The following is a 12,500-nucleotide window of genomic DNA, read 5'->3' on the forward strand; positions in this document are numbered from 1 at the left end:
TGAATTTTACCGAAAAAAAATCTAGCTAGAATTGCTTTTCAGTTTAAGCAATGTTTAAATACAACAAAAAATGTATTTTAACACAATCAAGAGTAACATCAAATACAATACTATGTGTAATACTTATATTACTAAAAAACAGCATCAGATATATACACAGTTGCTCGTTCTAAATTTTTTTCATCATGCATAAACCACCTCTAAAGATAGAAAAAGGGATCCTTTTATATAGCAATACAGTGTTCTTAAAAGGACCCTACCTGTTCCCCTCTGTACACCACATATTCAGGGTAGCAGAGCCCACCAGCACTGGGCCTTCCAACAACAGAGTGGTGTCCTGGAGGAGCATGGGCCATCTTCATCGCTGAGAACTGCAGGAATGACTTACCAAGCGTAACTCGACACAGCAGTAATTGCCTGATGGAGAGTGGGGAGAGTGAGTGTCACTGTAATTAACTGGTACTGGAGCAATTAATTTCTCACTGATCACTGCTGCTTGAGATTCAAAATGATTCTTGCTGTGGGGAGATTAGGTGGGTTTGGACAAAATGTTATTGCTTTTCCTTTACAAAAGTAATCTACAAATCAAATTACATTTACTTGGTGATATGACGAGTTTTTTATTATTACCAATAAAAATAACAATTGTGGGAATGATTATGCTCACCTATAACATGAATAACAGGAACGGTCCTTGTGTACTGGGCAGCCAGTGCCACCACCAATGCCATATACATACTGATTGCTCTTGGAGGAATGCTCAGCAAAGTAAATACCTAAAACAAATGATTAAAATTAAATATCAGATTAATTTCTGGCTGCAATAGACTGTATTCATGTACACACAAACAGTTTCTTCTCGACTATCTCATTGGGACAAAAATCAAGAGACTGTGTCAAATGTCATAAACACAGCATAAGCATCAGCAAAGCAATACCTGCTCCAAACATGCCACCAATATAGGCATGTCTTTCATCAAAGCCTTTCTGCACTATGGCAGAGATAAACGGAGATCCATGGAACAGCATTCTCTCATTGGACTGACCACTGTTGTCTTCTGCAACTTCTCTACGACGATGTGCATAGCGCTCCCATAAGCGTTTATTCCTTATTTTCTGGATCTGAGAGAAAAACAAGTAGAATAAATGTCTAACATTATCTTGTAAATGTAAATTTTGTTTCAAACACTGAACATCACACTACAAAACAAAGATTATGGTTTCAAATGTTTTCTATATATGACATGTTTGCCAATTCAGCAACAGATATTTGAGCACTCTATAAATATATGTATATACAAGTATATGTAAACCTGAAAATGTGAAGATACATAGTAATTTTCTACTGTTCCTCATACTTTTATAAACTGAACAATTACCATTTCATACAACACAGCCTAAGAAACCTTAGACACAAATGGCCAGAAAACATCAACATAAGGGCACTAAAGCACAACTACCCTTCCACCAACCTTGACAACATTGTACTTGGAAAAGACCCCTCCCGCATGGCCATTGTCCCGGTGCTCTCGGATAGTCGCCTGCATCTCCTCGTCCACTGCTATGAACTCACGATCCTCCCGGCAAAGATCGACCAGCAGTGTGCCCTGTGATGAACCATTTGCACCGCCACTGCTACTGCAAGCGCTGCCTAGTAATCCATCTGGAAGGCAATTTGGGTCTCCTGCTCAGTGTTTTTACTTGAAAATGATCTCAGATATCTAATAATGAACAGACTAGTCTAGGATACTGTAAAAGAAAAATTATGTCAGGAATATCATCCACAAAATGAAGGCAATAACACCAAATAAAAAAATAAATAAATAAATAAAACAAAATAAATAAATAAAATCCTTCTTTCCTCCAACATCAAAGACTCCTTACTGTGTTGACTAAGAAGTTTCTCGATGCCCTTGAGTAGCTTGTGACGGTGGCCATATGCATTGATGCCAATGGTCTTCAGCTCCTCGTGTCCCATCTCTGCTAGTATGTCAAGAGTGATGTCTTCCCTCTCGAAGATATCTCTTAGGTGCTCCAGGCCCAGACTGTTTGAAAGGAGAAATCCAATGTAGGTATCAAAGTTGAACAATAAATATTGGCAGAAATATCCTCTTCCTTGCTGAAGGACAGGCCATGCTATATACAACTGGTATACCCTTAATCAGAGCCTTTGCACCCAATGTCTGTCGATGGAGCTAGTAGTCCTCGCAATCAACCTTCCTTAATTCTAATTTTCTGAATAAATGCAATACAGTATCTGCAACAACAACACAAATAACTATACCTGTTAAGAAATGAAGCAATGCTCATGTTGACTGTAGTGTCTGGTGTGGTCTCACATCGAGAGTGGTCGCAGCAACCATCCCCAATGCCCGGTGAGGAACACATGACTGGGGTAAAAGTCAAGCTTGCTCCTGAAGGCATCATGACTGTCTCCACTGAAATGAATGAAGCATGTTAGGCATCTCATGGTCATCAATGACTTTTTAAAATCAACTTTTAAAGTTGTGCAGACATAAGCAAAAAACTAAGTCTGATTGAAAGGAAAATGCTCAAGGACTGATTAATGGATATAAAGAGAGGAAGATGAAGAGGAAAAGGATGTTTAGCCCATATCTGCTGGGCCACGCCTATAGCTGTCATAACAAATCGAATCAATGTGCTGGGTAAAACTATAGGCATCGTGATGTGTTAGAGCAAGCTGAGTGGAGTGTTCCATTACATGTAGCAGACTCCCAGGCCAAATGGCAGGATGGTTGCCAGAAGCCTCTGGAGTCAAATGACACTGAGAGAGTTCTGATATCATTAACATTAAAGGGTTAAGCAACTCAACTCACCCTCAGCTCCGATGTTATTGATGGATATGAGTGAAGGTGCAGGGGACACTGTAGACTGCGAGGCACTCTTGGAGGGTGTGCCAGGGGGCTTCGGGGAGGCAGGGGACACAGGGGGAGGAGCAGCCCCACCTGCAGCTGGCGCCAAGGCTGGCTGACTCATCATGGCATCTTGCAACAAGCTTCGTACATCATCTGCAGTGGCTAAGTGCAGTGGAGTTTGGCCCTCCTGTATGAAGAAGAAAATCATAGTAAAATGGAAAGCTTAGATTGCCTGATATGGCCAAAAGTAGCTCTTTCATAAAGTAAGATGAAAAATTGTATGGTTAGGCCTATGCCTAAACTTAAGATGAATCACTAGTCTAAGCCTACATTTGCCCTTAAAGGGACTATATCTACCATTAGATAGAGGAACACATAGCCCCTGGGATGACTATATTTATTCATAGGTAAAGGAAAATGCCAATATACTGGGTTAGAGTTATAAGAGCTCTCAGTTACAGTTATATCACTTTTTATTTCTGAAGTAAAATGATGAAAAGAGGAAATTTGGTGACTAAATCACAAGCACAATTAAGGAGGTGAACAAGTACAAGAATTTGTGAAGAAAGTCAGTGGGGAAAAAATAAAAGTGAAATAACTGGTTCAATAATGATCAGGACTTCTTTTAGTAAAATCAAGTGAGAATGGGCATTCATAAGTGCACACAGTTCCATGCCTAGGTGATTAGGACAGACTTATGACATAATAAGATGTCAACTATTGTCTGTGAATATTGCCACCCTGTGATATCAAAGTACACATTGCCAGTGAGCCACAGGGTTGAAAAGCAGAACAGACAAGAAAGGATATGAAGGGAACAGTAACAAAAGCAAAGAAAGAAGTGCTCAAGAGGAAACAAGTGGTAGCTGGTAGAGATAGGGAAAGGAAGAGAGGAGGTGCTAGAAAAGGCAAGGAAGGAAATCCATAATAGAGAGAGAGACTAACCTGGTTCTTGAGATAGGGATCAGCACCATGAGCCAGCAAGAGGGCACACAGCTGCGTTCTCCCCTTCTGTGCAGCTTCATGAAGGGGAGTGAAGCCCCACCGGTCAGTGGCATTAACTGCCGTCTGGAACCGGATGAGTAGCGCTGCGATGTCCAGATGGCCATAGGAAGAGGCATTGTGGAGGGGAATCAGACCACCCTGAGGAAAGAAAGAGAGGAGTTTAACAGCAAGGAAAATCTCAATAAAATCAGCCAGCAAGTAAGGATGAAATAAATGGTAAGAGAAAGAAACATTTGCCTTTTCTTGTACAAGGGTTACATGCATTTGAAATTCCACTCTAGAAATCAGAATCACAAAACATCTAACATTGCATCATTACATTTCATATGAGCAACAAGCATATACTATTAAATAAACTCACCTTATCCTGAGCATTGACGTCTGCCCCATTCTCTAAGAGATATTCTGCAACTTCGAGATTGTTGTAGCCTGCAGCTAGGTGCAGGGGTGTTGAGTTACGTCCCTGTGGGTTGTGTGGGGGAAAAAAACTGGCTTAAACACAGGTGAATTTGATAATATCCTTACTGACACTAATTATATTTTCTCTAATTTAAAATGAAATAAAAACATGATAACATAATTACTGAAGCGATGAAAAAAAATTCATCATCCATAAAAAAGAAAGACAATGGAAAAAAAAAAAAAAAGTTTTCAGACCTTTTTTCACATCCATTCCACCCTCACTACAGAGCTCTCCAATGCCCCTTCCATTCTCACCTGCGAATCCCTGCAGTTGATGTTCTCTGGGTTGAGCAGCTTCTGTACCCTGGCAAGGTTGCCCTTCTTGGCTGCATCAAGGAGGGCCGCATCTCCCCGCAGGAGGTCAGCTACATCCTGATCACTCTCCTTCACCAGGTCTAGGGCCGTGTGACCATCACGATTCTTCCTGTTGACGTCGGCCCCATGCTGCTTGGTAGACAGAAAGGATACTGTATTTTCCATGGGATAATTCATTATCAAAGGCAGACCTAACTTCTTCCTCTTTTATCACAAGAAAGGGGGCACAAAGGGTGTGGGGTTATTTGTGTATGTGTGTGTGTGGGGTGGAGGGTTAGGGTATATACCATACATGAAATCATATTTACTATGACCTTTTCCATAAAAAAGAGGCAGGAACAATGCTAGGAAAACCTTGTACAATTGATTCTGGGGAACAGAGAACATGAGGAATGAAGTTGTCCTATGAAGAGTGTACACATAACAGATATGACAATTCTTTCCTCATACTTGCCTCGTTTATGCACTTATCAAAAAAGGCACCATGAGGGTCTTGTATCACTGACTCACAGAGATGAAGAGGTACAACAAGGGGATGGGGGAGTGGAGGAGGTTTTGGGGGAATGTAAATGTCTGTGTGTGTTTGTGTGTGTGTGTGTGTGTGTGTGTGTGTGTGTGTGTGTGTGTGTGTGTGTGTGTGTGTGTGTGTGTGTGTGTGTGTGTGTGTGTGTGTGTGTGTGTGTGTGTGTGTGTGTGTTTGTGTGTTTGTGTGTTTGTTTGTTTTTTGTGTTTGCTTGTGTGTGTGTGTATACATGTGTGCACATGTGTATGCATATGGTTATATGTTTTATGTGTGTATGTGTTTATAAATATATATATATATATATATATATATATATATATATATATATATATATATATATATATATATATATATATATATATATTTATATATACATACACACACACACATGCATGTTCATATGTATGTATGTGTATGCATGCATGTGTATGTGTGAAAACGTGAATGTGTGTGTATCGTCTTACAGATAGTACCTGTAAGATTCATATACATATGCTATAATTGTAGTAGATTTTTAAAATAAATTAATTTGATACTACTAATTCCATTCTTTAATATATTTTCAATATACATCGTGTTCAATTTATACAGTACAATTACTCAGAATTACACAATTCCTCTTTTTCATTCACTGTATCATAACTGCAATCTTTTATAAATTTTGTGTATGTGCTGTTAATTGTGTACATACACATCTATAAAAAGGAGAAGAAGAAATGAAAAAAAGAAGCTATCTGGTGAAATCAAATGAAAATATAATAAAAACACGAATTTCAGGATATATATAAATGTACTAAAATCTAAAGGCTTGTGCACACTGCTAATGAGAACTGTAGTATATGCAAAAAATACATTTATTTTTCATTCATTAAAACAGGCTCTTGTCATCACAAGTGCACTGTCAAGCAATGTTAAATGTTAATGTCGATTTGACTCCTAGACTCAAATAGATAACGGCTGATGTAAGTCCATCAAAAGCTAAGCGTCGACATATTGTGTTGACTACATATAAGTACTGAATGCACAGCTGATACTAGGTGCTTAAAAGAGCCACCAGGCTTGATGTTTTTCTTAATTTTTGAAAAAATAAAAGTAGCCATATCGAACATGGACTGCCTAAATTCTTGTCCATCCACCTCGGCCTCTCCCGATTCCTTCACAAGAAACCTCTTTGAAAAGGAAGACAAGATGGCAAAGCCTGACCCTCTTTCCCACTGCCTCTGCCACTCACCATCAACCACCAACGAACTCACATGTCAATAATAATTGCATCACATTTCATAACATCAAATACTTGCATTTCTCCTTTGTAAAAACTTTTCTTTGATAAAACTGTATGCATTACTCGTTTTGAGGACTATTTGAAGAACATACTTGTAGATTACAAGCTTAAAAAAAATTAAAACAATGGATATCACAGTCCCAATCCATGCTACACCCACTTATAATGTATTCATGCATAATAGTATGTACTGCTATTCATCTAATCTCATGTCATATTTTCTTGGTCCATATCAACAAATAATGGGATATTCTATATATACTATAAACTTTTAAAAACTTACACAAGAACTTCCTTACCTTTAACAACAGCTTTACAATGTCATATTTTCCCTTGGCAGCAGCTTCGTGCAATGGCGTAAATTTCCAGAGATCTGCCACGTTGACGCAGGCTCCATGCCTCACCAGCAATTCCGTAACCTCATAGTGACCATATGAACAAGCGTTGTGGAGGGGTACCAAGCCACTACCGAGAGAACCAAAGTTTTGTTAGTGCCTAAAATACTTGTAAATTGTTCTTATCCAAGTATGAGAAAAGAAATATACTACAAACACATCCTCCCTTCCATCACACTAATAAACATGCCCATTCCCAGGAGCATGTACACCCCCCTGACATATGAATGCTCCACTCACCCTTTATCTTTAGCATGAACATCTGCTCCATGTTGCAACAAGTATTCCACAATTGGGACACGGTTATATCCCGCAGCGAAGTGGAGGGGCGTGGAATGTCTTCCATCTAGGTCTCTCACATTGACCAGGTAAGGCTGAGCAGTGAGGATGCGCCGGACACACTCAATGTCGCCGGACTTTGAGGCCTCGAGAAGCTGCTGCTCACTGTCCACACCTGGCCCAGGTGGGTCTTCTGCAGGGCGAGAGTCTCTCTTTAGGGGCTGAAGTGCTTTTAGAGGTGGAGAATTAATTTGTGAGGATGCTATGTTTAGGTAGACATATTTTCAAAATTTGTGTCTGGAGTTCAGTTTCACCATGGACATAGCAAAATGTCTAATCAAAGATCAGTTCTCAAAACGAAGGTGTTAAATGAGTTTTGGTTGTTACTGTTGATTTCAAATATTATATATATATATATTTTTTCCAAACTAAAATAAAAACTATACTCAAAAGTGCCTTACCATGGAGTAGCCTTTGCACAGGTTCTGTTGCAAGTTGTGTGGCAGTGTACCCTTGAAGTGAGATGATTGTGGGGTCAACACCATATTGTAGTAACACACGACATGCCTGAACATCCCCGTCTCTACCAGCTCGATGTAGAGCTGAGTAAAAGGAGCAAGAAAATCACATGAGAACATATTACACATCAATGATATATGAAAATACAAAGAAGCCTTCATATATATTAAAAGAGATCACTGAAATAGCACTAAAAGTGTAAATTCTCTCTTCAACATTATCAGAACTTGCAATTTTTACATCTGATATATTCCCAGCCTAAAAAAAAGTATATTACCCAAAAACATATAATCTTTACAGATAATGATCTCCCAACCTCCTCATCATCAAATACATGACAGGAGAAAATCTACATACCGGTTTGACCTAAGCTGTCGAGTGCGTTGACCTTGGACCCATGTTTGAGTAAGAGTTCCATTATATCATAATGTCCCTTGTCGGCAGATAAGTGGAGTGGGGTGAGGAAGTCCTTGTTCTTCTCCTGGAGTGGAGCGCCCTTCCTCAGCAACGCCTCCACCACTCCACGTCTTTTGCCGCTGCTTGAACTCACCGCACAGTGCTGTAAGGTGTTCAACGGCAGTTAAGTTTCAATTATGAAGGTTACTCTGAGTATCTGTATGACTTTTCCCATATTCCCTCTTCCAATAATTTATTTCTTGCACACAGTTTACTTCTGTTTTATAGTATGCCCTGACCAGCATGAGGCACATTTCAGTTTGCAATAAGACTCATTCATGATAAGCTAGTTATTGCAAGGAATGGCTGTTTTAACAATATTTAATTATCCATTTTGTATCTATATACATGCATACAATAATGCTTCCTACAGTAATAACAACAAAAAACTAAAGTCAATTTGATAATGCTTATCTGTCAATAAAACTTCTAACAGACAGGGTCATACAAAGACTTACAAGGGGAGTATCTCCTGTGTACGGGTGCTTAAAGTTAACAACATCTGCTGAGAGTAACTTTTTTAGCCTTGTCGAATCAGCTTGCCGACACGCTTCCAACAGACTGTGGCCCTTATACTCATCTGAAACAGTTTATTCAAGAAATAAAAGAAGAAGAAGAAGAAGAAGAAGAAGTAGAAGTAGTACACTAATACACAAATCTGAACTTATCTAGAGCATATGGCACTGGAATTCTGCCCTGATATAAATGGAACTCACAGGAGAGTCTTTCTTGGAGCTCCCTGGTGGGGGCTACATCAATAGCAGACTTGGAGTGGCAATTGAGCAGTGTAGGATCAGCACCATGGGCCAGGAGGAGGGAGCACACCTGAAGGAGAAAATACAGTGAAGTTACAGAAGCTTGTCAAAATAACTATGTTCATATCCTGTCAGTTGAACAACTCTTGACAACACTTCTTCTCAAAACTTCAGAAATATCTGTACAATCCATAGCCCAGCAACACACCACAAATCAGACACGGTTCTTTCTGGGCAACCAAGCCTAACTTTTATTTTTATTTTTATTTAATTATTTATGTATATATTTATTCATTTATTTATTTATTTATTTTTTGTGGGGGTAGCATGAGGACCAAGGACTCACCTCCACCCGTGACTTTGAGGCAGCTTCATGCAGGGGCGTGAACTGCCACAGGTCCATGGCATTCACGTTGGCCCCATGCTTGATGAGAAGTTCCGTCACCTCAAAGTGGCCATAGGAACAGGCATTGTGGAGAGGAACCAGGCCACTGTTTGGGAGTGAGGGAGACAATATTTATATTAGTCATGGTAAAGAACGAAGTAAGGTCTCTCAAACTTTGAAACTGAGTGTTACTGAGGGTAACAAAAGCAGAAATCCTAGTAAAAACAGTTAAAAAATATACACAAAGTAAATAAGATTTAGCACTAAGCATTAACCGTTGACTGCCAGTGAAGAAAAAAGACAATCTGCACTCCCCTCCAAAGGTAAAGAGAATAGAATATTTGCACTGAAGACAACATCAAGGTGAATACCCAGACTGCAATATTTTAAGAGGTTATCAAACTATAGGTACTGGTTCTGAATAGCTACCCTGAGATAACACAAGTCAGTATTTATTAGCCTAGAACTTTAAAGTGAGCTAGTCCAGTTACCGATAAACATGATGCATATGACTGAAATTAACAGTGACTGGAATTAGCCAAATATCAGCAGATTTCTGAGATGGAAAACATACCTCTGACTTCTTATGTGGTATTGACATGAAAGGGACAGAAGTATGTTACCTTCTTATTTTCTTTTTTTTTTTAAGTCAAAGATATAGTATAGGCATATAAAACTATAGGTAAAGATATTTCCAAAAATGTTGGTAGTTCCTGAGGTTTATATTCAAACCATCAGAAAAAAAGAAAAGAAAAAGAAAAAAAAGAAAAAAAAGGAGAAAACTGACTTAAAAACAAAACTATTCTGATGGCCTCCTACAAGAAAGGAAGAATAAGAAACAAAAGAGAGAGAGAGAGAGAGAGAGAGAGAGAGAGAGAGAGAGAGAGACAGCTAAAAGACTTTGATGAAATTCCTTACTCTATTTGTCCGACATAACCTCACCCTTTGTCCTTTGCGTGGACATCTGCTCCATGCTGAAGCAGTATTGTTACAATCTCTGTACGATTGTAGCCCGCTGCCAGATGCAAAGGGGTGGACTTACGGCCATCGGAGGCATGGCAGTTGACATTGAGGGGAGTCAGAAGGGCCAGCAGACGCTCTTCATTGCCTGCTCTGGCAGCCTCAAGCAGCTCCTCTTTCTTGTACTCCCCTGGAGAGGAAGATGACATGTAAGCTTTTATCAAAATATCAACAAGCAGTTCTCTTTCTTGTATCCCCATAAACTGCAACTATACAGGTTTGGGAATTAATCATATAATATCACTGTATTATATATGGTCATATTATTCTGTGACCATCTCCATTAGTTATATATACTATAATAACTAAATTTTTATACCATCTCGACTAACCTGTGAGCACAGAGCGAGCATAGGTATCTGCCAAATCCAGCGCCGTCTTGCCGTCTGTGTTGCGGATGCTTGGATCCGCTCCGTTTTGAAGAAGAACTGGAATGCAAGAATTTAATAACTTACATACTATATAGAAATGACTTGCCTACATCCTCAACGAAACACTACTTACTAGACAATCAATGTCTTCACTTTCATATCTGAAATGTGTATTATTGTGGAGGTCTTACTGGACACTGATCTTCATTCTATTACTTTCATGGTTTATGTAAATGAAAAATAAAGAAAAGACAGTCATAAAAAGGAATTACTACCTCTGTGGAATAGATCTATATTACCACCACTTAATTTGTATTGTTGCCCAAGCATTATATCATCACATATCCTCAGAAAGCGAAAGAGATATTTATAGCAAATCCACCATAGAATTTGACTCTGGGGAATAAAGGGAGAACTTGCCAAAGCTTTTCCCCATGCAAAACAACGTCCAACCAATGTCCCACCTATGCAAACATCAAACTTGGACTTGGAAGCAGCTTCGTGGAGGGGCGTGTAGTTCCAGTTGTCGCGTGCGTTGGGGTCAGCCCCGTGCTTGAGGAGCAGCGAAACAACCTCCGCGTGGCCGAAGGAACAAGCGTTGTGCAGGGGAATTAGTCCGCCGTCGTCACGCGCTCCGACAGCTGCTCCAAGATTCAGCAAATGCTCCACCACATCTCTCCGGCCAAAACCTGGGAGAGAAGACAGAGACTAGGGCATTAGTCTTCTGCCTTCTTTTGGGTCTTTAAAAACCGATGCTACTTGAAGATAAGAATAAGATAATCACTTCCACAATGGATTGCCTAAAACAAATTCATAGTCTATGCATATGGACATGATTTTCCTCTATAGAAGTTAATCCACCTGCAAGCTATAGACCTATCTTTGTATCATCTTTTCTCACCTTTCAGCAACTTTTAATATAAATAAAAACCTGTGATTTACAAAGCAGAAACTCATGGTTTCAGTAATTCACATTCTGGTTGGTAGTAGAAACTCCATCCTTTGCTAAAATACCATGAAACTATTGATAGAAGTACTAGCTAAATATTGCATAGGGAGGTGCAGTTCTTATTCCTTTTATATGTAGCCTGTTATAAACTTTGGTGATTGTAATGATTGTATAACAGGGAAAGAATAAGCTGTGTGACTGAAACACTGAAGATTACTTCATTACATTAAACAAAATATGTCTTTTCTATTTCTATTCTTTAAATAATTTAGCAAAATTGTCAAAATGCTCTCCTGGTAATAAAGGCTGTTTCATGAGGAGATGAATATTAAGGCCAAGACACTAAGCTAATTACAGACTATAAATACTAATATGACAGACAGTCCTCCAACCTATGTACAAAAACAAAGGAGAATAGATTTAATAATACTTGTTATTTCTACAGAACACTTCCAACTAATGACACTGTGGAGAGGTCAGGTTTTTATCTTGATAGTTAGGTATATCAGATGATAAGATTAAGCATGTATGGTAAATAGACATGAATGGAAGTAGGTCTTACACAGATATATTACTGATAAGACTGGAAATATAACAACAAAACAAAAGAAATTGGATAAAATTACTATTTTCGCAGCAGAAAAAGAATCTAGGGTGAGAGAGCTAAATATTAAGTATGAAACTTTCATCATGAGATATGTCATACTCCTGTCAATAATCAATGACATCTTGCATATAAAGCGGTTGCTCATTAGTAGTTGCATCCACACAATAGTAAAACTATTTGAGTTGTGATTTTTTCTTGTTTTATGTTTCTATGGAAGCTTTTAAAAAAAAAGAGGTAAGCCTCTCTATATACATGTAAAGTAATGTACATCATGTCTATCCATATAACAGAAACATGATAA

General features: G+C 38.8%; 1 protein-coding gene across 4 annotated transcripts in view; it reads right to left on the reverse strand.

The window, feature by feature from the left end:
* Positions 1-12,500, reverse strand: part of LOC119580085 (poly [ADP-ribose] polymerase tankyrase-2-like) — a 15,304-nt gene that overhangs the window by 1,051 nt on the left and 1,753 nt on the right. The window contains exons 2-21 of one of the 4 annotated variants that reach the window (XM_037927995.1): positions 11,108-11,332; positions 10,605-10,700; positions 10,195-10,402; positions 9,214-9,358; positions 8,829-8,937; positions 8,571-8,692; positions 8,014-8,215; positions 7,599-7,739; positions 7,099-7,330; positions 6,763-6,928; positions 4,599-4,787; positions 4,243-4,344; positions 3,822-4,019; positions 2,838-3,063; positions 2,285-2,438; positions 1,885-2,045; positions 1,473-1,663; positions 939-1,122; positions 668-776; positions 261-417 (exon numbers count right to left, since the gene is read on the reverse strand). In XM_037927995.1, coding sequence (XP_037783923.1) covers positions 261-417; positions 668-776; positions 939-1,122; positions 1,473-1,663; positions 1,885-2,045; positions 2,285-2,438; positions 2,838-3,063; positions 3,822-4,019; positions 4,243-4,344; positions 4,599-4,787; positions 6,763-6,928; positions 7,099-7,330; positions 7,599-7,739; positions 8,014-8,215; positions 8,571-8,692; positions 8,829-8,937; positions 9,214-9,358; positions 10,195-10,402; positions 10,605-10,700; positions 11,108-11,332 — 3,317 coding nt within the window. Of the gene's footprint in view, positions 1-260; positions 418-667; positions 777-938; positions 1,123-1,472; positions 1,664-1,884; positions 2,046-2,284; positions 2,439-2,837; positions 3,064-3,821; positions 4,020-4,242; positions 4,345-4,598; positions 4,791-6,762; positions 6,929-7,098; positions 7,367-7,598; positions 7,740-8,013; positions 8,216-8,570; positions 8,693-8,828; positions 8,938-9,213; positions 9,359-10,194; positions 10,403-10,604; positions 10,701-11,107; positions 11,333-12,500 lie in introns of all 4 variants that reach the window. The other 3 variants (XM_037927994.1, XM_037927993.1, XM_037927992.1) reach the window with 3 other exon arrangements.

This window comes from Penaeus monodon, chromosome 13 (assembly GCF_015228065.2).
Source record: "Penaeus monodon isolate SGIC_2016 chromosome 13, NSTDA_Pmon_1, whole genome shotgun sequence".
Lineage (NCBI taxonomy): Eukaryota > Metazoa > Arthropoda > Malacostraca > Decapoda > Penaeidae > Penaeus > Penaeus monodon.